Genomic DNA, 27306 nt, shown 5'->3' with positions numbered 1-27306 from the left:
ATAAATTAACAAATTAATGTTTCTGTTTAAAAATTATATTCTTTTCATCATGGTAAGATTATTTTGAAATATAGACTTTGCATTATTTTAAATTAAATATTACATTTAAGTTTTCCTAAAAATAGAAACTTTGACATAGAAGATAGCCAGAGATTATCATGCCCCAAATGTCTTTTTCTTCCACTTTTGCCCTTTCTTTCTTTGTTTTTTCTTTTTCTCACTTCATCCTATGGATTCTTACTAATTTACTTATGCTTAATCCTTGCTTATTTATTTATTTTTTTTACCTGCTAAATGATGATCCCTCATCTGTCCTCTTTCCTCTGAAGGAACGAAGGATATGTGGGGCAAACCTAGGGAGTAATTAATTACTTTCCAATCATGGCAGGTTTGCAACCCCTTTTCTGCTCTGTGGTATTGTCAAAACCAGTTGACAATCCTGAGTTCATATCGAATATTCTAGAATGAATCCAGATTGAAAAAGGAACTGGCCTTCCCATGCCATCCCATGCCTTGGGGTCAGCAGGGAGGAGGAGAAAGGCTGACTGCTTAGCCCTTGCTCAGTTTTTTTCCTTAGGTTTTTGAAATAATCTGTTCTTAGAGTCGGAATTTCAAGTGATAGTTGCAGAGAAATTCTAAGTGTGCTTTGAGAACAAGGTGTTACATATTGAATTGACCTTCGACATATCTCTTTATGTGATTTATTTATTTTTAGAAATGGCCTTTGCCTTACATTTCAAATGTTTTATCTCTGTTGGTCTAGAGGCTTTAGAGGCCTCAAGCTTTTTCCTTAAAAGTTACTATTTCTTGTTGCATTTTATCATTGTTGTGTCTCCTGCTTTAAAAGTGGATTATGTTAATTTTTTAATCTCTTTCCTCCACTTACCTTTTATGGATGGCAGTCTAGGGGAAGAGTTGATGTATAAAGTGTATAAATACATTTTGATAGGATGTCAGTCGCAACAGAGATTTGCTCCAGCCACATTCTGGTATATCCCTGTAGGGGCTACTGTGACTATGTATTAAGTTTTCATTGCTAGATGCCATATGCTCCTAGAGAAGTTTTTGTAGCTGTAAAGTATTCTAAAGGCCAAGGTTGTTCTGATCGTCAGGATTACAGTGACACAGAAGGGCTTCCCAACCCAGCCACTGTGTATGCTCTTGGCTTTCCTCGGATGCTCTGTTTATGCTGCTGGGATGTTATAGACAGACCTTATCAGTTCCATGTTTTTCTTGCTAGTCAACTTTCAATGCATTGCTGAAACAAAGTTTGTTCTGATTCTTCCTTAGGGCCCAGGTAGAATTTCTTCCTCTTGGCATACAATGTCAAATGATTTTGTAGATAAATTGATGTGAATAATATTCTTCTCATCTTATTTGTTCACTTTATAATGCAAGCTGGGAATGTGGGCCATTGAACTGGACATGTATAATGTCCCTTTATTACATAACATGATTATATGAACTTCAAATCTTTTTACCTCTCAGTATGTAGAGGAAATAGGATACGAACATTTTGCTTTGATGATTCATAAGAACAGCTCTACTATTTGGTTTTTACATAATCACAAAAGTCTTTAATGTAGTTTTAACCCATACTAGTCATATAGCTTTTGTGATGAGCTGACTTTTTTTCTTAAATAGGAAAGTTTAGTGTAGTAACACTTTTGGCAAGAGGCATATTCAACTCGAACTAGAGAGTTAAGGCCTAGATTGTCTTTTCCTTTTACATATATTTTAAGGAGAAATAAATAGAAATGAAATGAAACTTTTAAACAAAGGCACCCTATTGGTAGTGTAAGAATTTTCATAATTACTGAATAGATCTAAGAGATGATAGAGATATGCTGCTGTGGAATATTAATCTAAGTATAATTTCAGCATTCATATATGAATGTGTGTTTTGGCCAAGTGTCAGCATTAAATAGGATTAAAAAAAGAAGGGCTTGGAATGGAGTTCAAACAAAAGTATTAAGTTTTTCTCTCAGCACGTGTTATTTATTTTAGAAATGAATATATGCTCCTTTAAGTTGGCTGGCTCCTCTAAATTTGTGTCTTAATTCTTGGCAACTTATTTTTTCCAAATTTGCAGTGGCATAGTCTGAACAAAATAATGGCATTTCCTGATTGGTTAGTTATCTTTTTCATTTCCCCCAACTTTGTCTCTTGCTCTGTTCTTGCCCTCTTTTTGAGTTTGGCTTAGCCTTCAGAATGTCTCTAGTTTTTTATTTTCTTAGCTTCTGTGAAATAAAACACAGCATACAAAATAAGAGGTGTGCTTCTGTGATGAGAGTTTACTGTAAGAAAACATGGGGATAGGCAGGAGGTCAGGGAACCTTTATAGTAGCCACCAGGTGTTCTTTAAAACCACGTTTCCTGGCATGGAATGTGCAGCGAAGAACTGAAAGAGGGACTCATCATTGCTTCTCATGAAGGAACAGTCCCAGAGTTAAGATCCTCTTCTCCACTTAGGAGTGGTAATCTTCACATCGCTATTGGCAGGGGCACCCAGCAGTGCGTGGTCCAGTCAGTTGTAATCACAGCAGCATGGATATTTAGTGGAAGGCATCCCTTAGAATTCCACCAATTGTCTAGCACAAATACAAATACTGAAGGCACACCCTTAAGAACAATAGCCTACCCAAATGCAAATATGGGAAATACTGGGACTCTAAACAGATCTTGGCATCATAGTGAACTACATGTTTTAATCAAAAAATAAATGAACTAAAGTGAAAATTCAGAGACAGTCACATTTGATTTTGATAATGACAACGTATTTTCATGACTTATTTCATATGACTTAATGGCCACCTTAATGACTTCAGAACTCAGAATTGCTATTGAATTGATTTGAGTCAATTCTTACCTAGGATTTTTTTATGATAGAAAATTGTATGTCTGTTGCTTATTGAGAGTAATTTTAATTTCTTGAGCACAAAAATTTTAAGAAATTCTATTCTTCATGACAGAAAATATTTTAAAATTAAATTTTATAAATATGTATTAAGTACCTACTATCTGTAAAACATTGTGATAAGCTTTGCAAGGGGTACAAAATTCATTTACTCCATAGATCTTTATTAAGCCGTGCATTGTCCTGGGCTAGGTCCGTGTAATACAATGGTAACTGCCAGATAAACAGGTTTTCCTTAAAGGAGCTTGCTAGCATAGTTGGGGAGAAGGACATGCAACCAGAAAATTATAAAATAAGAGCACATAAAAGGGGCACAGTACAAAGTCTTGGGCAGTCACTGAAGACTTTCTGCAGGGGTGCAACTGGAACAGGGGCCAAATGTAAGTAGGAATTTACCAAAGAAAGCATGTTGTTGGTGAATAGAGCACTGAAATATGTTCCAGGTAGAGGGTTCCATGTGCAGAACTAAGAAAGAGTGGGTTGCACGTGTTTGTCGTATTTAGTTAGGATCACAGGGTGACTTGTTCCATAAGGCACTAATACCATTCAGAAAGGTTCCAATCTCATAACCTAATTACCTCACAAAGGCCCCACTTCCAGATATCATCATGTCGTGATTAGAATTTCACTATATGAATTTAGAGGACACAAACATTCAGTCCGCTGCAGCATGGCTTACCGTAAGGGGACCCCAATTGCCCACAGTCGCTCTCTTTGTGAACAGTAGCAGCTTCAGCCTACATCTTCCTAGGCTTTGGTCCAATAGAAAAGTGTGCCCACTCTATGGTTATGTGCACAGATATCTAGAGTGGCTCTGACTGGCTCTGATGAGGTCACATGCCCATCTGTGAAATAATCACTGTTGTCAGGAGTATTCTGGACACGGATTGGTCAATCTGGAAAACATCATCCACCCTGGAGGTGAGGCAGTGGTGCACTGATAAACAGGCTTTAAGAAAAAAAAATTAAGTCCTTATTTATAACATTTATTAGTTTCTATAGTGTAAATACTCCCACCATGGCTCATTTCAAGATGTCTGGCTTGCACAGTTCCTGAATGTTGGACAGTCAGCTCTTGCAAGCCAGTTCTAGCAGCTCCAGCACACCATCACTTAGCTGAAGGTGGGGCTGCCAGAATCACAAAGTCTACCAGTGAGGGAGGGAGTGGTGCTCCAAAAGGAAATCAGAATACTGACAGAAGAGGGGTAGGTGCCTGGTAGCCAAAGCCAACAAGAAGTTTATACTGTACAGTTTAAGGATTTTAAATGTTCTTATGTTATTTCCTTGAATAGTGTATTAAAGGACTATATAATATTTCACTCTGTGAAAGTACTGTATTTACCATTCCTTTATTGTTAAATATTTAGGTTGGTAGCATTACAAATAATGCTTTGCTGGACATGTTGATGCCTAAAGCCATTTTTCACATTTAGGACGGAATTATTGAATTAGTTTGCATGAATAAAATTACTGAGTCAAAGGAATGGGTCTTTTAATGCTTTTGATAAACATTCTCCAATTGATGTATAAAGTAATTTTACCACTTTGTTTCACTCCTATCTTTGTAGGAGAACAACTGTTTGCACTGTCATAAGTGTAATTATAAAAAATAATTGATAGGGTAGAACTGATAAAATCATTTAATTTACATATGTTTGAATTACTAAAAATGTGAAAATGCTCTTTGTTTTTGTGATATATTTCTTACCTATTTTCTTATCATTTACCTCTTTTGTATGTATGTTAATCTTATTGTCCTATTGTCATAAGTATTTATCATCCTGTAATTAATTTAATTAATATATAACATAACAATTAATAGCAGAAATTCAAGCACAGAGCACAGCTTGGTAAATGCTGAAGGGAGTGCTTTGTATGAAACTCCATTGTATATGAACATTATATAGGTATATGTATATAAAATAGAATATTATTCAGCCTTAAAAAAGGAGACCCTGCCATTTGCCACAACATGGATGAACCTGGAGGACAGTATGATTATGCTAAATGAATAAGCCAGGTACAGAAAGAAAAATATTGCATGGTCTCACCTGTATGTGGAACCTTAAAAAAAAGAAAAGTCAAATATAGAGAGATAGCGAATAAAACAGTGGGTACCAGAAGTTGGGGTGGGGAGATGGAAGTAAAAGGATATAACATAGCTGATGTGTAGGATGAGCAAGTCTAGAGATCTAATGGACAACCTGAGGACTATAGTTAATAATATTGCATTGTATTGGGGATTTTTGCTAAATGAGAAGATTTTAGCTGCTCTTGCCACACAAAAAAATGGGTAACTGTGAGAAAATGGGTATGTTAATTTGCTTAACTATAGCAACCATTTTACTATCTACATGTATCTCATGACGTTATGTCATATACTGTAAATATATACAATGAAATTTATAAAAAATAAAATGAAAACAGAATAAGAGTATTTCAGCTTTTTAAAATTTCTACCTACACAGGTGATTAAAGTATACAGTGAAGATGAAACCAGCAGGGCCTTAGAGGTACCCAGTGACATAACGGCCCGAGATGTTTGCCAGCTGTTGATCCTGAAGAATCGTTACATTGATGACCACAGCTGGACGCTTTTTGAGCACCTGCCTCACATAGGTCTCGGTAAGGATACAGAAGCATAGTCTCACATCATTGTTTTTATGTCTCTTATGGTATAGATAATATGGCATAGATTTTCTTCACATGTGTAAAATAGACAGAAGGAAATTATGAGTAGTTCTTTTCTGTACTCTTTTTGGTTTTGGTTGTTGGTGATTGAGAGACAAAGAAAATAACTCAAAAAAGAAATAAGTATAGAAATATTATAAATTGACTACCTCTCAAATAATGCCCTGTGGGAATTTTGGAACTAAAGCATGGAGTTTAAATTGACGGAAAGAAATTTTATAATAATCCTTAGTAGCACAATGAAAGTGCTACTAAGTGAAAGCACATTTATAAGACATAAACATAAAGGGTGACATAAACATAAAGGTACTTTTTAAAAAAAAATGTAATTGGAAATTTATTATCTGTAATGTGAACCGTGGAAGGTTTTTTAAAAAATTATTTTAATAAGTTGTAAAGAATGTATTCTGCTAGAGTGAGACAGCATTTGCCAACAATTAAAAAAGGAAGAAGTTTGTTATGGCGATGCCATTTGATTCTTTGAACTCTGTATTGGTTTCCTGCGGTTGCTATAACAAATGACCACAAACTTGATGGCTCGGAATAACAAATGTATTCTCTCACACTTCTGGAGGCTAGAAGTCTGAAATCAGTATGACTGGGTCTCTTTCAGCTTTTGGTGGCTGCCAGCATTCCTTGGCTTGTGGCTGCATCACTTTAATCTTTGCCCCTGTGGTCACGTTGCTGTATCAAGTCTGCCTCTCTCTTGCAAGGGTACTTCAAAAAGTTCATGGAAAGGTTCATGTTATCTTTTAATTCCATTTTTCCACGAATTTTTTGAAGTCCCCTGGTATAAAAACAGTAACACTTAGGGCCCACCCAGATAATCCAGGATAATCTGCTCATTTCAAGACCCTTCATTTAATCATATCTACAGTCTTTTTTTTTCTTCTTTTTTTCTTTTTGCCATATAAGGTGACATTCATAAGTTCTAAAAATTAAGATGTGGTTTTATTTTGGGGGCTATTCTTCAGCATGCCATAAACTCCTTTGTCTTATATGTTAAAAAAAAAAACTTTGGTAATAAATCATCAAAATCACTTTTAATAATTTATCAGTGACAACTCAATTAGTTTCTTCAATTTGTTTAAAGAATTGTGAAAGAATTTTAGTTGATTCTCTCTCTCGCATACCTGTCGATATATAAAAGCGTCCCTTTGTTGGATGCATTTGAGAGTTTATACTCTTGAGCAATGTGTCAGATGTAAGGTTCAGTTGGGATGAGAGGTTTGCTTTTCTCTTATGAAATGGAATAAAAAAAATGACATAGGCAGAAAAGTTGTGTTCTTAGGAGGATTTATTTTTAAAAGATTCTGAAAGTGGTTTTACTTAACACTACTGTATTCCTGAAGCCTTTAGAGAGTGTTTGTATACTTCCAATTTGACATCTACTGTCCTCGGACATGTCAGAAACTCTAAGAGAGGACAGAGTGAAGCCTGTGGAAAGAAGCTGGAGTAGTTCCATAGTCTCCGTGGGGATTTTGAACTTGAGCATTTCCCCAGTTGATGGCTGATGAGCTACAATAGTGCCAGCTGATTTTTGACAGCTGAGTGTGGATAGTTGCATACCTGCCAAGAAAGCCTGAATTCTGAAGGTGCACTCTGTTGGCCAGTATGATTTGCTGTCTCACCTTCCTAAGGCAGAAAAAGCTCAACATTTATTTCTTCATTGCCATTTGTGACTAATTTAACTTCTACTCATGATCATTCTTCTCCCTGAAGTATGGTGTTAATTCTCAATAGATATCTGCCATATTCCAAACTGTTTCATTTACTTAAGCTGGCAGGCATATAGCTCTTAATTAGCATAATATATAATTGCAGTATTTTATGCTCTTAAATTTCTCTTTTGGGGGGACTTTAAAAACATTTTTTTTTCGTTTTTTGGTTATAGTCGCTACAATTTATCCCTAATAAATAGTTTTAATGTTGAGTAATAAAAATCTATTCTGTAAATCAAGTAGCAGTTTTCACTGAGACCATTGCGAATTATTTACATTAAGGAATAAAACGCACAAGTCTTTTAATGTAAAAGCTTAAAATGGAACATTGAGAATTAATTTGAGCTACATACTGAATTTAAACTTTTAAGCACCAAATAGTAACTTAAGAGTATTTCTCCAGTACTGTATTTACTGGAAATTGCTGAAATAAAATCAAAGATGTGAGAATATTATCTAATGCCTTTATCAGTCATGCATTAGACCAAGGCTTAAGAGAAAGAATTTTAGTTCCTGCGCTCTCTCGTGTTCTTTTTATTTTTTTCACTCAGATTATATATTTAAATGGGACAGTCGCAAGCATTAATTCTACCCAAACACTAGCATGTATTAGATTGAACAGCTTCTACTTTTTTACCTAACAATATAACAGGGGAATAACCACTGTTGAGGTGCTGTGGTCTTCCTCAGCATCAAATATAAACAGATGTGTCTTTGAAATGTTTTTTGTGTGTGTGGCTTATAAATACTTTTGCAATATCCATTCAATCTAATAGCAGTATTAAGTAACATTTTTTCTATTTGCATATTGAAATTAAAGAAAAGAGCTAGGGTGGGTTTTTGTTTCCCTCCTTCAATATGATATACAACTGTAGATGCCTTTTGTCAATAGAATGAACCAGTGACACCTTTGTCTCTAAGTCTCTGCAATTGCTATTGATAGAAAGAACCAAAGAAAAAAACTTTTTGCCAAAACTTTTGTAACCAGCTAGTCAGATCTTCATGGTATTCAGGGGACATTCTTGACTTCCTTTTGACCAAAATGATGAGTTACCAGTGAATAGAATTCTAAAAGGAAGGGGATAGTATCTATTATTTGAAAAAATTTTCCTAAATACAAAAATAATTTGGCTTATTATAAGTAAGTAACAAAAAAGATTTCAAGAAGTAAATGAAGTTACTTATAATTTCACAACACTAAGATCACTTCTTAGCATTTAAAAAAAATCTCTTTAATCTGTTTCTTTATTTTAACATATCTCTATATGTATTCGCTTTTGTAGATCACCTTTTTTTTTTCTTTTGTGTACTCAAAAATACATCTTGAGTGTTTTTAGTTTTTTGCTTTTTACTATATAGAGTCCACATAAAGTAGGAACTTCTCCTGCCTTCCCGAAACAGTTTAGCAAATATTTATTGATGATTTTGTACCAAGCCTATAATCTGTTGTAGATCCTGAGGATTCAGTATGAACAAAATAAACAACAACAAAAAAAAAAACATTTCCCTTGTGAGTTTTCATTCTAGTGGGGAGAGAAAGACAAGAAACAAGTGAGTCGTATTTTTGATCCTTTAGGTGGTGATGAGCTCTGGGGAGGGAAGGAAGGTGGGAAGAGGACAGCAGGTGCTGGGGGCAGGTGGGAGATGTGCTCTCAACAGAGGCATCAGGGAAGGCCTCCCTGGCTGGGTGATGCGTGAGTGGAGACCTGAAGCACACAGCAAGCAGGCCTTGCAGTTAAGTGGAGGACTGTTCTGAACAGAGGGAACAGTAAGAGGGAAAGGCCCAGAGTTAGCAATATGCTGGTGTTCAGGATGCAGCCCAGAGGAGGGTGCACCTGCAGCAGAGTCAGTAAGGTGGGAAGTGATGGGAGAGGACTTCACGGAGCTGCCGCAGGGCCCGATCATGCAGGGTTGCCGAGGCCATGGAGCAGGCCTTGCTGTTACACTGAGGGCAGAAGCCACAGGAGGTCTTTGAGTCTGAGAGCAATATGATCTGATTTTGTTTAACACAGATACTACTAAGGAGGCCAGAATTCAAGTTTTGACCTTTCGAAGGCTAAGTAATTTTGTTTTGCTCTTATGTCAAACTCCCTGTGGTTCTCTGGGATGACGCTCACCCATCTCTCATTGGGCTAGTTGTACATGCCCTATCGCACCACCTGCACACGTGGCCTGCGTGTTTATGAGATCTAGTGTCTGAGAGATTCGGAGGCCTTATAGGGAAGAGCAGTTTGACTTACAGGATAGAAGAGAGTTCACGTTAATAACCAAGACAAGCTCGGGACGGTCAGAGACATTCTGTGTTGTTAAGAGCTATGCTACTATTGTTGCTTCTGATCCATTGAATCGCACCACATATTACTGAAGTCAGAAGTGGGGATGCTTGACTCTCAAAATGTGGTAGGTTTACTGCTGTGGATTGAAGGTCCCCCCAGAATGCATTAAAACTTAGTCTCCACTGTGGTAGTGTTAAGAAGGTGGGAAATCCCATTATGGTGACTGAAAGGTGGGGCCTTTAGTGGTGATTAGATTATGAGAACTATGCCCCTGTGAATGGATCGATCCATTCATAGAGTAATGGGTGTGGTTCTGATCACCTTAAAGGAGAACAGGTGAGGAGGTTACCTCTCTCTTGCTCAGCCCATTCTCGCCAGGTGTTACTTCATGTTGTTGTGAAAAGTCACCACCAAGAGAAAGGCCCTCACCAGATGTGTTCTCTGGACTTTGGACTTTCCAGCCTTGAAACTGTAAAAAATAAATTTTATTTCTTTATAAATCGGCTCTGTTTTAGGTATTCTATTATAAGCAACGGAAACAGACTAATACATTCATGGAACCTAAAGTCTATATTCAGAGTAACATTTTCTGTGGTAAGGAAACTTCAGTCTTACTTGTATTTCTAATATTACTACTATTAATGTGCATAAGGTATGTATTTTAATATCCATTCTACATACAGGAATGTAGATACCCAGATAGTACTGAAATTACTGGGACTGAACTGAGCCTACCTGGTTCCTTCTATATCAGAGTCAGATGTTTATTTTGGCTGAGCAAGAGGATCATGGTGGAAATGACTTGTTCTTAAATTTGTACACAACATGAATGGTAATATTACATTTGGAACTTTGAATACAATGTCAGTATTTCATATTCTCTGCCTGTAATTATTAATATATGCTGCTGAGAATTTTAATAGGCAAAGTAGATTATTGAAGGCAACTAAATATCCTGATTTTATTATGGATCTTTGGATTGCCTGATTTTGCATCATATTATGATATGGTTCTAGTTGTACACACAGTTTTATAGACATTGAATTTAAAATATAAGCCTATCATGAAATATTTCCCTTCTTTCGCTATGTGATAAACCAGGTTTTGTAACTGGTGTGATTTACGTCACAGCCACTGGATGTCACTACAGTTCCCCAGATGGAGTCTTCTGCTTTTATCATCAGTGTAAGAGGAGGTTGGGGGGGAAACTTCAGCTTCAAGTCTTCTGGAACTTAATGGGATCCGTGTTTGTCTTGCTCCCATTTTTGATTCCTAATTGAAGCCTTGGTATGAAACAGTGGCAATTAACACGATACCTCAAGCACATACCTATAGACTCCTCGGGAAGAGGAATTAATTGTATTTTAGTATCATTGCTGGGGACAGTTGAGATTTCCATTGTGAATATCATTGTGGATTGGCTTTAATAAGCAAAAAGAATGACTGGAGGCCTTTAATGAAACCGTTTTTTATGTGTGCAGCTGTACCCACATGATCTCTTTAAGACAGAAGCACTGCACAGTGGCAGCGAGGGAATAGTTCACAGCCTCCTCCTTTGAAGCTGCTCCTTCACTACTGTTTTTTGATTTTTTAAAAAATTTTTTCCACAAGAGAGGCACAAGTGTTTTGCTGTTGTATGGAGCTTATATCTGGTTGTACTTTCTGTGCTGTTTGTAACCTACCAGCCATCAGAGTTGTGACCACCTCATCACCAGCAGAAATCATTGTGAAGCCTTTGGGACATATGGCACTGTGCTTGCTTCTGCACAGAGAATCACATGCCCTGACCTCTTGAGATTTGAGGAGACATAGTGTCCTTATAGCAGACCTGATTCTCCTTGCATGCAGGTCCAAGGTCATTTGTGGGGCTTGTAGCTCCTTGTGCCCTGCTTGCCCCCCATATCTGTAACCTTGTCTCACCCATCCCTCGTCTTAGTGTATACACTACAGAACTGCCTGCAGAGTCCTGCATGCACTCCCATTTCTACACGCTTTCCTTGCTTGTGCTGTGAAGATTTTCAGGAAGCCCTTTCCTGCCCATCTTTACCTGGCTAACTGCTATGCATTTTCCATGGCTTACTTATTTTAGTTAAAAATGGCAGGAAAGTATAACCCCTGCCCTTTCTTAAAAATACCTATGAAAAGAAAGTAAGGATGAAAACCATCAGCTGTTCAAACTGACTGACAGCTAAACCAGTGCTACAATTTGGGGAAAGTTAAGAGAGAATAGCAGTTGGAGGCATCCCACGCTCAGCCTTGTGAAGCAGAGTCGCCCTTTAGAGCAGGTAGGGAGACACATCTGCCTCTTCCATCTGCCTGGCCCCCAGGAGCAGACTGCCACTGCTCTGAGGCTGTTCCTTAAAACGATCAGGATACTTGCTGGCACCACCTGTTCTCATGCATCCCCTGGGAAATTGCAAACCTTGAAAACAACGGAGAGGCGCAGGAGGCACTAGGAGTGTTAGTGATGAATTGTGTGCTGGAAGGTGATGCACCCACAGGTATATAATTGGGTGTGGGAAACAAGCAGTTTGGACAAGAGTCAGCTATAAGGAAGTTCAAAGCAGATTATTTACAATATTAATTAACTAGAAAAGTAAAACCTAATGGTATAATAGGAGAATATTATAAATTATAATACATGCATAGTATGTAATATTATGCAGCTTTTGATCATGTTTTTGGAGTTCTTACCTTGAAGACTAATGTGAGCAAATGTAAAATTCTAATGACACATAAAAGTAGGGTATAAAAACATACTATGTTTCCTAAATTTTATGAAAAATATATACACATATGCTCATATAGAGCCCCCCAAAAGGCAAAAAAGGGCATATAGTGAAAGGTTAGGTGTTTATTCCTGATTGATAGGTTTAAAGATATATTGTGATTGTTAGTTGTTTGTGTTTGTCAAGTTTTTTCTAATGGAAATGTGTTATTTTAGTAATCCCCCCCCCCAAAAAAAAAAGGAAAGAAATGCAATTTTACAAATTTTAAGGAGATTGTTAGGCTCAGCTCAGACATCTTCCCAAAGCCCCGATTTGGCCAAGTATCCATCTTTTTGCTGCTATAACATTTTCTACAACTTTCTTAATAGTGATTGTATTATTCAGATAGACAGTAGTAATTCCATGAGAGCTGGGACTCTGTATATATACAACTTTGTAACCCAGGATATAGGATAAATAAATGTGTTTTTAACTAAGTTCTACTAACCTGTAAGGTATTTCTACCAAATAATTCGAAGTACATAGAATACATAGAAGAAACATGGGAAAGAAGCCAAAGAAATCACATGCCATGCCCAGATGGAAAGTTACTCTGAGTCCTTAAAGGATGAATTGGGTAACTTCAAATTTATGGAAGCTGTTTCTAAGCAGTTCGGGTATTTACCCAGTCAGCTTGAGATAACATATATGCAAGCATTTTGTGGAAAAATAAGGCTTTCTGTGAGTATACATTGCAATCGTTAGGACTGCATTAATATGAACAGTATTTCAATTTGCTGAAGAATGAACTGCAAGGCCTTTATAGCCATCAAGCTGAAGTGTCACAATTTTCCTATCATTGCACTTGGGGAGTTGCATCTGATGGTGTCAATTTTCTGGGGGATCCTGGCGGTATTAAGTAGTATTCTAAGGTTAAGGAACTTTTTAGAAATTGAGCCCTGTTTTATTCCTTGCTTCTCTAGTTTTTGTTTTGCTTGGTCAGAGGCTGTTCATTTTTATCTGAAAATAAGACCGACAGATGTATGTAGTTTCTACCTAGCACAGAGAAGTACAAGGACCATTTGTCTCCTGGAGTTTCCTGTAACAAAGGTATACAAAGAATTGTTTTCTGGGCGAATTAGAGGTAAAAGCCACTTTTGTTTCTTCTCTTACCAAGTGATGAGAAGAGTAAGGACTCAGGTTTCTATTTGAGCCCCATGCTGTACTTTCAGTAGATTCTGCGAAGAAATCCAGGCAGGAGGTCACAGGTGAGCACTTTCCATTCTTGGAGGATTGAGGTTTTTAAAAAGACTTTGAAGTTAAATCAACAGTTTCAGAAGAAATTTCTTTCTTTCTTCTTCTTTCCTTTTTTTTTTTGGAAAGAAAAACTTTCTGAAAATTAAATAGAAAACAGAATTACATATAGTGATATTATTTGGTGATATTTCTTTCTATTACTGTAAGATCTCACTGATCTATTAGATAGAAATATAAAACTTAAAACAATATGAAGTTTTTGTTTTTGTTTCAAAAAAGCTTTTAAACTCTTTTTGAAGCTCTTCTTTCCTTTTTTCCATCCTCCTTGTTGCTATTTTGAGGTACTTTTAGAGGGCTTCCCTCCTGTTTTTCTTCGTACATATGAGTGGTATTTGACAATTGTGATTCACTTTCCAATGCCTGAAAAGTAAGTTCAGAAAGTTTTTAAAATAGACTTGAATCTGTAAAGTTTTAATAATGTTTTTTAATATCGTATTTTAGATGGATTTTATGAAGTTGTAAAAATAAGGTCTTTAAAATAATTATGATGAATTTAGATGAAGGCTACCTGGAGTCATTTCTCAAATGGTAACTCAAAAAGTGTCTGAGTTTGGATTTTGAACATTGCTGCAAACAGCCCCTAGTTGTAGTATAAATATGTTTCTTTTGGGTATTTAAAAAGTATACTATAAATTACTTGGTAGAATTACTTAGTTGGTTAAAATTTGCTTGGTTTTGGAATAGGGCTAATTTCAGATAGGAGGAGAGTTGAGAAAGCTTATTGGAAGCTATCTGGTCTAGTGTTTAGTTCTGTTTTTCCTTTTCTTAGGCCTTGGTAATGATGTTTTATGGATAGACCTAGCCAAAACAAATTTGGTCTTCAGCAACTTTACACCTTCCCATTAAACCTTTCTCTTTTCCTCTTAAAGTGATCCATCTATGCATATTGTATTTTTGTGTTAAACTTTCTGCCTAGTAAGGTCTGTGTACAGTTAGATATCTGTATCTTAAAAAGAAATTGTAATTTTCTGTAAGATATGATTAACTGATAATCAATTATGCCTCCCAGGGTTATTTGGAAGATTGTAGCATTAATCCTTTAGCGTAATGAGATTGGTTGGGGGACGGTATAAGACAATACATTCAAAATGGGATGATGATGTGTAAATTTAAAAAGAATATTTAATATAGTATAATTTTAAAAAAGCTCACAGAAAACAGGTTCTGTAATAAGAAATGTTTATCTCCATTACCAGGCTAGTAAGTGAGGGTGAAAAACTGTAGCTGCATTTGGTCCTCTGGACTTTTATTTTCTTTCTCTATACATTATCTGAATTTTCAGGAGAATAGTACCAGAACCCTTTGAAAAAATGAAAAGTATGCCTTTTGCTTTCTCATATACTCTCTAGTTTTGATAGCTTTTTTGAAGCACTTTTAGTTTTAAGATCACTAGAATATTTTCCCAATGCTAGTAATTGTGTTATTTAAACATTTAGTATAATAGTTCTGTGAATTTTTCTGCAAATATTTTATCCCCTATTTTTCCTTTCTAGATTAGTATTCTGGCTTTTATTTGCATGTAGTCAACAAAACCCCTGACTAGACTCCACTTCTTGGTAGCCACTCATATTACATTAGTGCTTCAGTTCCACATTTGTTGTAGCTGTTTAAATGCGGCTTGATTTGTCAACCTGCTTGGTTTTATTTCCTTTTTTTGATGCTATCCACACTTAAATGATTTATGTTATTTTCATGGAAGGTTGAGATTGATATAATTTGAAATCTTGCCCATTACTGTCTTTTCCCTTACACTCAAAATGTGATGGTTTATTTCAGTTAATTAGCAAATATTTATTGAACACATTTCGAAATAGAAGAAATTGAGGCAATGGAAACATAAGAACTTCAGGAGCATGAGAGTGTGATTTTAGCTGATACAGAAATATGAACAGGTTATAAATGGACCCAGCAGAGGTGGCAGGGAATGCCCTCAGGTGGTAACTTCCCTGAGGTGGAGGCAGTGCTGTACAGGGAAAAGAGCATCGACTTGGGGTAAGACAGGAGGCTGCCAGCCTGGGCAGTTTGGCTACTCTTGAACCCTCAGCTCCTATCTGTAAAATGGGCATATAACTTGCCCATTAGGTTATTATATTAATTTCATAAGGCTGCTGTGACAAATTACCACTGACTCAGTATCTTAAACAACAGAAGTGAATTCTTGCACAGTTCTGGAGAGTCATGTTCCTTCTGGGGGTTCTAGGGGGAATCTGTTTCTTGCCCCATCCAGCTTCTGGTGCTGCTTAGCATTCCTTGGCTTGTGGTTGTTTTACTTGAATCTCTGCCTCTGTGGTCACATTGCATTTTCCTCCTCTGTGTGTGTCAAATCTCTTTCTGCCTCTCCCTCGTGAGGATGCTTGTGATTGGATTTAGGGCCCACCTGGTTAATCCAGGATATTCTCCCCATCTCAATATCCGTAATGACATCTGCAAAGGCTTTGCTGTGTAAGGTAACAATTACAGCTTCCAGGGATTAGTTTAGGGCATTATTCAGCCTAATATAGATATTATAAGAATTAAATGCAATAATGAAACAGCTTTCAGATTAAGACATGAGGAGATGTGATTTGCTTTATTTCTGTAACTTGGACTAATTACTGACTCTAAGTCTCCTGCTTCTTAACAGCAGTTTAATCTTCTATTATTTGTTTGCTCTCTGGCTTTTTCTCAGTCCTGTTGGGTCAATTAATCAATTCAGTTTCTGTCAGTGAGTTGCTTAGAGGTTTAAAATGTTCTCAGTTGAAGGGCCAGACCTACCTTCACTCCTCCAACACTTTGGTGGGGTATTTGTCTAACTCTTATCCAACTGTTATCTTTTCTTCTGGAAGCTCTTGCTTCTTTCCATCCTATTTCCTGTACCAGAAAGCCCTTTAAGCTCATGATTTTCTCTTAGCCCATCCATGTTCCTTCTGGGGCACTGGGTATTGCAATGCCCTTTTCCCATTCTGGGATGCTGTGGACTTGACATCGCACTCAGCTATTGCTTCTCCACCATGCTAGATGCGAGCCTTCTCTTAGAGATTTCCTAAGGCTATGCTCTTGATTGAGCTGCATGACAGCATTAACCTTATCTGGGGGTCTTACCACCCTGAAAGGGTTCTAGTTTTGGAAGGGGGCAGGTTGGGGTCCCTCGGGATTTACACCATCTATTTACTGTCTAGCTCCATCTTGGTCTCCACTCCACCTTGTCCTCCAATAACCCCTTAACTCTAGCTCCTTTCCCAGAGGGCAGAGGGTGTATCCCTGTATGAGGTGGTGGAGGATTGGCTAGACATGATTCTGCCTAAGTAACTGTATTTGCCAAAGAGTGATAAAGAATACTTTGGGGCCGGCCCGGTAGCGCACTGCTACAGTGCGCCGCTTGGGAGCGCGGCGGCGCTCCCACCAAGGGTTCGGATCCCACATACAGACTGGTTCCCGCTCACTGGCTGAGCGGGGTGCGGGTGCAACACCGAGGGTTGCGATCCCATTGCCGGTCCCGGTCCGGTACGGGCACGACACTGAGGGTTGCGATCCGTTGCCGGACACGAAAAAAGACAAAAAGGAAGAAAAAAAAAAAAACCTTGGGCCGGCCCGGTGGCGCACTGTTACAGTGCGCCGCTTGCGAGCGCGGCGGCACTCCTGCCGAGGGTTCGGATCCCACATACAGACTGGTTCCCGCTCACTGGCTGAGCGGGGTGCGGGTGCAACACCGAGGGTTGCGATCCCATTGCCGGTCCCGGTCCGGTACGGGCACGACACTGAGGGTTGCGATCCGTTGCCGGACACGAAAAAAGACAAAAAGGAAGAAAAAAAAAAAAAAAGAATACTTTGAAGCTCAAAGAGCAAGAAAATGCCTCTTTGTCATTTTTTCCTCTCTGTATGCTGAGGAAAGAACATATGCTGTTTCCTTAGTGGTAGAAAAAGGCAATGGGTACAAGGAAACACAGGCTGGCAAAGCAGACAAACAAGCATCTTGATGAATATCCTGAAATTTTCTCCCACTGCAGTTTCAAAGAACATAGGTAGAGGGCTGAGCACATAGCATGTTTATTAATGTATATCTGTGTTTCATAGCTTGAAAATACCACCTGGGTTTGTATGAGAAATAGAGGTAAAGATAGAAGATTGTTAAGGGTGCAACTTCCTACTCAATATCTCAGTGATCACTGGATCTTCCTCGATTTGCTTCTCTTACTGTCTTCCTAGCTGATTAATGGTAATACAGTCCTTCCTAGTGGTTGGGCCCAAAATGTTGGTGTCTGCCTTGAGTATTCTTTCTTTTTCACTCCACATCCTATTATTTGTCAGCAAATCCTGTTGGCCTTATCTTCAAAATAGACCCAGATTTTGCCTTTCTTTTTTTTTCTTTTACCACATTGACTGCTACCACATCTAAGTCACATCATCTCTCCCTGGTTAACTGCAATAGCCTACTAGTCTTTGTGCTTTCAATCCTTAAGCCTTTTAAAATCAGTTCTCCACTCAACAGTCAGTGTGATGCAGATAAAACATGTCAGTCCATGTTATTCCTCTGTTCAAATGACTTCTCAGAGGAAAAGCCAGATCTTTACTATAGACTGCAGGGCTTTATACAGCCCCCCATCTCATCACCATTACTTCTCTAGCTTCTTCTCTCCTGCTGCCCTCCCTCTTGCTCACTCTAAAAGAAACAGTATTCAAGGGTTCTTGGCCTGAGCACTAGGAAGGATTGTGTTACTGTTAATGAACTAGGAAGACTATAGAAGAAGCAAACTGGGGGAGATCCAGTAATCACTGAGGTATTGGGTGGGAAGTTGCATCCATGACAGTCTTTTATCCTTACCTTACACACTCAGCTGGTATTTTCAAGCTAATGAAAGGTAACTTCCTTTCTGTGCTTCAAACATTCCAGCCTTGCTCTCATCTCAAGGGCTTTGTTCTTGCTTTTCCTCGAAATATCTGCTTAGCTCATGCCTCTTCTTCTTTGGGTCTTTGCTGAAGCATTACCTTCTCAATGAGGCCTTCCTGGTGAACTATTGGAAATGGATTCTTTCCCCCTAAGCTCTCAGCACTTTTTCCCTTCTCTCTGCTCTGTTTTTCCCTGTAGGGTTTATCGCCACCTTTTAAGATTTATATCTTATTTATTGTCTGTGTCTTCCTATTAGAATGAAACCTACATGAGGGCAGTTATATTTTTATTGTCTTGTCCGCTACAAAATTCCCAGCTCCAAGATGAGTGTCTGGCACATTGCAGGCCTTCAATAAATATTTCTTGAGGGACAGATGAATGAATAAGTTATAACTGCCAGACTATATGGATTTATCTCATAACAAGTAGAGGCAGACAAATTTTTGAGCAGGGTCCACAATGATACAAATGTTTTGGGAGGTTTGCTATGCTATGTCCAGGTTGGAGTAGAGGAATGAGAGACTAGAGGTTTGGAGATTAGTTAAGAGGCTGTACAAGAAAAGATCAAGGTCTAGATTGGAGTAGTGACAGCAGGAATGGCCGGGGAGGGGTTGTTGGTTGTGTGAGAGAAACTTGGAGGGAGAATCCCTGATATCTTGGGATATCAGGAGTAAAGAGGTAGAGAAAGATGCAAATGTGAATTTTAATTCTACATTTCTTTGAGAGACTGTGGCAAAAATGACACTGACAGTAATGGAGATAGGAGAAATTAGGAAGTAAAAGCTCTTTGATATGGGGAAAAGGAAGATGACTTTGCTTTCTTTTTAAGTTTTTTTATTAATAAAATGTACATAACATAAAATTCACCATTTTAACCCTTTTATATGTACAGTTCAGTGGCATTATGTGCTTTCGCATTGTTGTGCACCCATCACAACCATCCATCTCTACAATGTTTTTATCTTCTTATACTGAAACTCTGTACCAATTAAACAGTAACTCCTTATTCCTCCCTTCCCCAGCCCCAGAAACCACCATTCTACTTTCTGTTTCTATAAATTTGACCATTCAAGGTACCTTATATAAGTGGACTCATACAGTATTCATCCCTTTGTGCCTGTCTTACTTTACTAAGCATAATGCTCAAGGCTCATCCATGTTGTAGCATGTGTCAGAATTCCTTTCCTTTTTAAAGCTGTATATTCCATTGTATATATACACCACTCCTGTGTATCTGTGCATCCGTTGATGGGCATTAGGTTTCCACCCTCGGGCTATTGTGAATGATGCTGCTGTGAACATTGATGTACAAATACCTGTTTGAGTTCCTGCTCTCACTTTTTTTGGATAAATAGCTAGAAGTAGAATTGCTGGGTCATATGGTAATTTCATGTTTAATCTTTTGAGGAACTGTTGTACTTTGGTTTTAGAAAAAATGTGTTTGAGGTGGTGGAGAATCTGGTAGTTAGTTCTCGAGTATTGTGAGAGCAATTGTAGCCAGAGACTTCACGTCAAGGAACTGACAGATGTGAGAGTTGAGGAAGGGAGAATGAATTCATTTGGACAGAGAGAAAGAAAAGAGTTGAACTAAGGACTGAGTCCTAGGAGGAAGAAGGAGGTAGGGGAGCCAGTCAATGAGACAGAAAAGGAGCAATCAAAGTGAGGTATAGAACCCCAAGTGCTGGTACACACTTAGCTCAAACTCAGCCATATTTAATGAGCATTCTTATGAGAATTTCCTTTCAGATGGATAAGCTTCAATTTAAGTATAACATTACTCTCAAGAGTTCAGGTGTTGTAGGTCACAGATCACTAGAGAGCGTTGCATTTCTAAGACAGATACTTTTCAAAAAGGTTCTAGAAACATTAAAAAATCAGAGAATTTGTACATTCCTTATTTGGCTGTTCAAATTTCCTGTTTTGCATTGGTGATTTCAGTTACTTTTTTTTCAACCTTTTATTGATGTATGACAGATATTAAGAAAGGTGTACAAACCATATGTGGACAACTCGATGAATTCTCAGATACTGTACATAACTGAGTAACCAGTACCCAGATCAAGAAACAGAATATTGTCCTCATCCCAGTGGTTCCCCCATGCCCCGCTTACCCAACATCTCTATCACCATAGATTAACTTTGCCTGTTTTGAATTTAAGTAACAAGAATCATGCATTATGTACTATTTATGTCTGACTTCTTTTATTTGATATTATGTTTGTGAACTTCATCCACACTGTTGTGGGTTGTTGTACTATACATTCCACTGTGTGCTTTTACATGATTTGTTTATTCACTTTCACATGGATAGGTGTTTGGGTAGTTTCCACTTTGGAGCTATTGTGAATAGTACTGCTATGAATTATCACAGTTTCTTATTAAAATAGGAATATGGATGTTATGTTCACGTTTTTAAAGTTGCCATTGCTTACTTTTTTTAAGTGCCTTTTCTACTAAGTGCCTTCCCACCCTACCTGATTATCTTCTTTGTTAATGCAAAATATATTTCCTTAATATTAGTTTTGGAAGTATAAAGTGCCACAAGAATTAGGCTTCTTAAAAAACTGTATCTGCTTGCATTAAAACTTTCCTTTAATTTTTCTCAACTATTCAGATTACATGTCTTAAATGCATATTGAACTTGTCAAAATTCTTCATCTCTTAATGAGGTAAATTGTTCAACCTTGAAACAAATATTTTAATTTTGGCACCATGATGAATTGGAGAAAGAGAATAGCTCCCATATACTTAATGCAGATTTGTTATAAAACTGATATTATAATTTATATAGCAATAAAAGGAGATTGAGAATTAGCAAAAAGTGCATTGTGTTATTTTATGTAATTTTCCTTTTCAGATGACAGTCTGCTTTGGTATAAAAATTTACATTAATAATTCAAAATTGAAGAGAAATTTTATTAATCTGGCTATTTTAGACTTGAGTTGAAATTTGTTATGTTTAGTACATATACTTATATAATATATATTTAGTTGTATGGGTTGATATATTTGCGTGTGTATGTATGTATACACACATGAAAGTGCTTCAAAAAATTCATGGAAAAATAGAATTAAAACATAATGTGAATCTTTCCAGGAACTTTTTGAAGTATCCTCCTATATATATTTGTCTGTCTATCTATCTATCTGTTGACATACTCACTGAAACATTCTTTACAGAAAGAACAATAGAAGACCATGAGCTGGTGATTGAAGTGCTAACTAACTGGGGAATGGAAGAAGAAAATAAGCTATACTTTAGAAAAAATTATGCCAAATATGAATTCTTTAAAAACCCAATGGTAAGTGAAATCCACATTAATAGTTATGAAAAATAAATGAGTCAGTTAAACTTTATGCAAATAAGAGAGTCACTATAAATTAAATCAGTTCTATTTCTTAAATTGTAGTAAGGATTCTGGTCCTTTAAAATTATACTCACATTTCTTCTTATTCCAACAATGATTAGTTAACATTATACGCAGACGTTCAGATACACATGTGACACATTTGTTTAGTCATATTGGCAAAATCTGAATTGAAACAAATTTGGTTATTTAATTTGAAAGACTAAGAAACCTAGTTTTGAGGAACCATTGTTTCTTTTTCTTGCCTTTTAGAAAAATAAAACAAAATAATTATACATTTCATTTGAAAAGTGAATTATTACAGGTCCTGAGGCAGATTAAAAAATATTATAGTTTAACACTTTTAACAGAATTTAGGAAATTTAAATAAGAAACTTTCTAAAGTAAAAACAAATTGATGATTGTTGGGAGTGTTGTAACTTAGCCAGATATTTAAAATTCACATGAATCGGGCTATTCCAAATTACTTTGTTTTCAGTGCAATAATTTCTGAGCTAAGTAGAAATAAGATTACACTGTTTTTTTAAACAGTGTATTATCTAGTAAATACTACTTCCATTGTAGTTCTCTTGAAAAGAAAAAAAAATGTATGTCACATTCTAATAAAGACTAGGGATCTAGAGAAGTCAGAATAGCCTCTGGGCTCATTATTAAATTGTTTTTGTCTCTGCAGCTGTAGCATATTTTTACACTAAGTTTTGTATAATTGGATTGAAATGATCCTTTGTGAAAAATATATGATACACACCATAATAGAATATTTTCAAACCCTGAAAGACCTCTTACATTCTCTTTTATTTTAACTTATTAATAGAAACATAATAGGATGGTCTTTGACAATGAAAATAAGAGTTCTAATAAAAATTAAATGGAATTAGAATTTGAAGGGAAAGTGTTTTCTTGTGAATATTAAAAGCAAGAATTTAAAAGTCAAGTTTAAAAAAATATGGTTTAGTGCTTGTTTTTGGTTTTATTTATTTTCTATTTAAAAGCCTGGACATTCATTTTGTAGACCTAGAGCAGTGGTTCTCAATTGCAGGGTGATTTGACAATGTCTGAAGACATTTTCGGTTGTCACAACTAAGAGAGGGGCAGGAGGGTTGCTGCTGGTGGGTAGATGCTAGGAATGCTGCTAAATATCTTATAATGCACAGGGCAGCCCCCACAACACAGAATTATTAGACCACAATGTGAGTAGAACTGCTGTTAAAAAACCCTGTCCTAGAGGACATATAGTAGAATATATTTTCCAAAATTGTCTGATCATAAAATTTACCTAGGGAAGAGTGCTTATTAAATCCACAGAATCCAGGATCTTCCCAGACCTCCTGAATCACAAACTCCAGCAATGAGACCTGGGAATTCCTATTTTAAGCAACTGCTCTGGGTGAATGTTATGATTCAACAAGTTTGGAAAAACAGTAGCTGGAAAGGACTGGACTTTTAGTTTCCCAGCCCAGTTTAAGTTCTGGTTCCTCTATGTTGTGGGCTATGACCTTGGACATACCCTTTACTTCTATGATTCTTAACTTTGTAAAATGAGGTCAATAGTCCTTGAGTAACTGGCAGAATGGTTGCCAGACTCAGGCAAGAGATTGGGAGCAAAGGCACTGTCAACTTGAGAGCAGTGTTTTATAACCCCCGGAATGTGGTTCTCTTCACATCAGATCATCTGGGAGTGTTTGCTTATCTTTGGGCCCATCTTCAGACATTTGCATTAAGATGCCTGAGGTAGTGTCCAGAGACTGGCATTTTCAAAAGTACTTCGGGTAAATTTTAGAAACACTGTTTTAAAGAACTCTCTTGAGATTACTGTATTGGTCATAATTGAATCTTTTCCAGCATGGTTTTGGAATAATTTAACCTCTATCTTTTTGTCAGTATTATTTTCCAGAACATATGGTGTCTTTTGCAACTGAAACCAATGGGGAAATATCCCCCACACAGATTTTGCAGGTAAAATATATTTTCATTAAAATATGTAAGTAATAATATAATAAAGAAAAACTTTGAGGTCCTTATTTGTACATGCCCAGATTTTGAAATGTTATGCGTTGAATGATTAATTTTTGCTGGAGGTAAAACTAAAAAAAGAAAAATAAATGAAATCTGGTTAAAGAATGCCATAGAATCAATAAAGCCCCCTAACAATGCAATGTTCTTTCTCCCAGTTTTTTCCAACTGTCAAAGGATTTTAAACATTTAAAAATGTGTATCATGAAAGGAAGCTTGCAGAGTTTTGCTTTGTGATGTGTGTAAAGATTCTGTTAGTATTTTGAAAAATCAAACTTTCCAGTAAATTGCAGACATTTTGGCAACAGATACTTAGTATTAGCTTTCATAATAAACACTCTCAATTCTATCAGTGGTAAAATATTTAGTAATTAAATGAAAAGAAAATAAGATGTATAATATGTCTGTTTCATACACTAACATTGGTAAGAGCTGTGATGGAAATCCTTGCATAGAATTGTGAAATAAATATTCTTGGTTGGTTGGGTTTTCTTTTTCTTTTCCCCCGGGAGGCTGGCCAGTTCAGAAATCAGGAATCCGAATCTGTGACCTTGATGTTATAAGGCTGTGCTCTAACCAACTGAGATAACCGACCACATCTAATTAAAAATATCCTTAGTTTTGTGTCTACTGGGCTCATTTCTTCAAACTGGCAGTGACTTGAGATGGTCATTCTCTAAGACATTGTCATTATAATAAATGAATGATTTCAGTTATTTTATTTTTGCTAGATTAGTAGATTTTACATGAGAAGCCCTGCAGTTGTTTTTCACAGTTTAATGTTGAGCAACGTCTTTATAACAGTTTCTGTTTGAGCTAAGCCCTGGCCATCTCCAAACCCATTCAATATTCTTTAATCTTTAATGAAGACAACTTTTCATATTTCCAATGTAGCTATGACTAAATTTGTTAGGTAGATATATCTATCACAGATGTGTTTTCTATGGGCTTTTTAATAGGTTATATTTCATTGCCATGCTTCAGAATAGTTTAGAAATATTAGTCCCAAGAGATTTTTCTAAAAGTTGTTTCTATGCTGCTGGATTTTCACAAAGACACCTCATCAGAATGTCATGGTAAATGGTGGCAGCAGGTGTGCCCCAGGCCCCCTGGATCTCAGCCCTCTGAATGCTTCACCACTGTATTGTGGCACAATGATGGGGTGGAGTTTTTCTTCTGACTCTTTCCCAAATCTTCCTATAACATAGTTATGTTGCTTTAATGTTAAATTATAAAAACAAGAGAAATCACAGGCTTTGGAATCAGATAGTCCTGTGTGTGCCCCTGACCTCTTCTCTCTACTGAGGCAGTGTTTCCACTTTTTAAAAGGTTTCTTCTTTTTCTAATGTGACCTCTATGACTCCCTTTTTAAAATTTAATTGGTTTGGTTTAATAACTTGGAAAGCACTCAAACTAAAAAAAAACCTACTTGCCTGTTTTGCATGTCAATTAATTAATATCTGTGGCTCATTAGATTAAAAATGTTTTTATGTTACATTGTTTTAGTAATAATTTCTCTTTTATTTTTTTCCAATTTGCATTTGTTTATTCATAGGGATTTTTATTTTCTTCCTTTAATGAGACACTAATGCATTTTCACTGTCTGGTTAAGTCATTATTGTTTCCCTGATCAACACATGTCCACTGTCACAGTTCATTTTTACAGTGTAACAAACCATTCCAAACCTTAATGGCTTAAAGTACCCCAGTCATATTTTGCCATCAATTTTGTATGGCAGGAATTTGGGAAGAATTCAGCTGGTGGATCATCTCTGAGACACATTGACTAAGATGGCTTTTCCACTACCTGTGCCTTGATACTCCTTGGCCTTTCTTTCTCTCCCTCTCCTACTGGTGTCCCATCCAATAGGGCTTTCCCAGTTGCACTGAGCTTTTCACCCTTGGTGGTCTCAGGGTAGTCACATTTCTTATGTGACAACTGGCTTCCAATAGTTAAGTTGTGGAAGCCACAAGGCTAGTTAAGGACTACATCTTGCACGAGCAGAGTGTGGCTTCCACCATATTCTATTGATCAAAGCAGTGACATGCTTGCCCAGATTCAAGGAGGTGGAGAAATAGACCCTACCTCTTCATGGTTCATTGCCAAGATCACATTGCAGAGGAGCATGTGAGATGGAAGCTCTTGTTGAAGTTCTCTTTGGAAAACACACCCTGCCATACCCACCTGCCACTGAGAACCATAGAAGACAAAGAGGAGTTGTCTGCATTACTCTCAGCAAGGAGATGAACTTGGCTCAACTTCCTGCTTAATAATTGAAGTCAGGATTGTGGTTCTATTAATCTGTTTCTGTTGCTTATAACAAAATACTTCAAACTGGGTGATTTATAAAAAAAAAAAATGAAATTTATTGCTTACAGTTTCTGAGCCTGGGGAGTCCAAAGTACATCTGGTGGTGATGACAGTGACCCAAGAGTCTCACATTCAAGATGGTGGAAGCACAGAGAGCAGAGAGAGAGAGAAAGACAGACTCTCCTCTTTTAAAGCCCTCAGAACCATGCCCTTGACCACCATTACTAATCCATTCACTATTGCATGGTCCTACAATCCAGTCACCTTTTCAAGGCTCCACCTTTCAATTACCATAATAGGATTTCCCATCCTCTTGACAGTCACAGTAGGGGCTAAGTTTCTAATACATAAAACTTGGGGGACATAATTCAAGCTTCAGTGAGGTTTACAGGGACATAATTCAATTCATTGCAGTGGTCTTACTTATACCGTAATGAAGTTGTTAGCTAAACCTGTAATCTCAGGGTAGACCATGGAAAAGAATGAAAAGTATCAGGACTTAACTCTGTAGATGACATCCAACGTTTGGAAAGAATTCAAACAGCTTATAATCTTGGTAGTTGGCTAAGTACCGATCACTTAAAATGTTTATTTTGTGAACATATTTTCATTTGGAACTTGTGTCAGGGTTTTGAAAGACTCACTGATTTATTTTCCATTGTATATGTATTGTGATTTCTGTAATAGTATCTGAATGGTATTCCTGATGTTGATTTTACATGTTTAAATCCTTAACATGATTAGTATAAGGCTACAATGTCATTGATTCAATAATAGTATCAGAGTGTCTGTTTTTTCCTCCAGATGTTTCTGAGTTCAAGCACGTATCCTGAAATCCATGGCTTCTTACATGCAAAAGAACAAGGAAAGAAATCATGGAAAAAAATTTACTTCCTTCTAAGAAGATCTGGTTTATATTTTTCTACTAAAGGGACATCAAAGGTAAATTGAAGTATTAGTGATGTGTTATATTAGCTGTAAATAAAAATGGGCTTTACTTTGCTGTATTTATTACTTTACTGCTTGATGTCAAAAGTTGGCATTTTTTTGGATCCTCAATATTTGCCATTATTTGTTTAAAAATTAACTGTTCAGCTTTATTTCACAGTAGTTTCAA

The 27306-nt window shown here is 36.9% G+C and overlaps 1 protein-coding gene across 1 annotated transcript in view; it reads left to right on the top strand.

Annotated features, from left to right (window-relative positions):
• Positions 1 to 27306, top strand: part of GRB14 (growth factor receptor-bound protein 14) — a 58091-nt gene that overhangs the window by 12007 nt on the left and 18778 nt on the right. Inside the window, exons 2-5 of the mRNA XM_008583702.1 lie at positions 5386 to 5542; positions 21678 to 21799; positions 23747 to 23821; positions 26994 to 27131. Coding sequence (XP_008581924.1) covers positions 5386 to 5542; positions 21678 to 21799; positions 23747 to 23821; positions 26994 to 27131 — 492 coding nt within the window. The remainder of the gene's footprint in view (positions 1 to 5385; positions 5543 to 21677; positions 21800 to 23746; positions 23822 to 26993; positions 27132 to 27306) is intronic.

The sequence above is a fragment of the Galeopterus variegatus genome, unplaced genomic scaffold (genome assembly GCF_000696425.1).
Source record: "Galeopterus variegatus unplaced genomic scaffold, G_variegatus-3.0.2 Scaffold9, whole genome shotgun sequence".
Lineage (NCBI taxonomy): Eukaryota > Metazoa > Chordata > Mammalia > Dermoptera > Cynocephalidae > Galeopterus > Galeopterus variegatus.
This window is presented reverse-complemented; position numbering and strand designations above follow the sequence as displayed.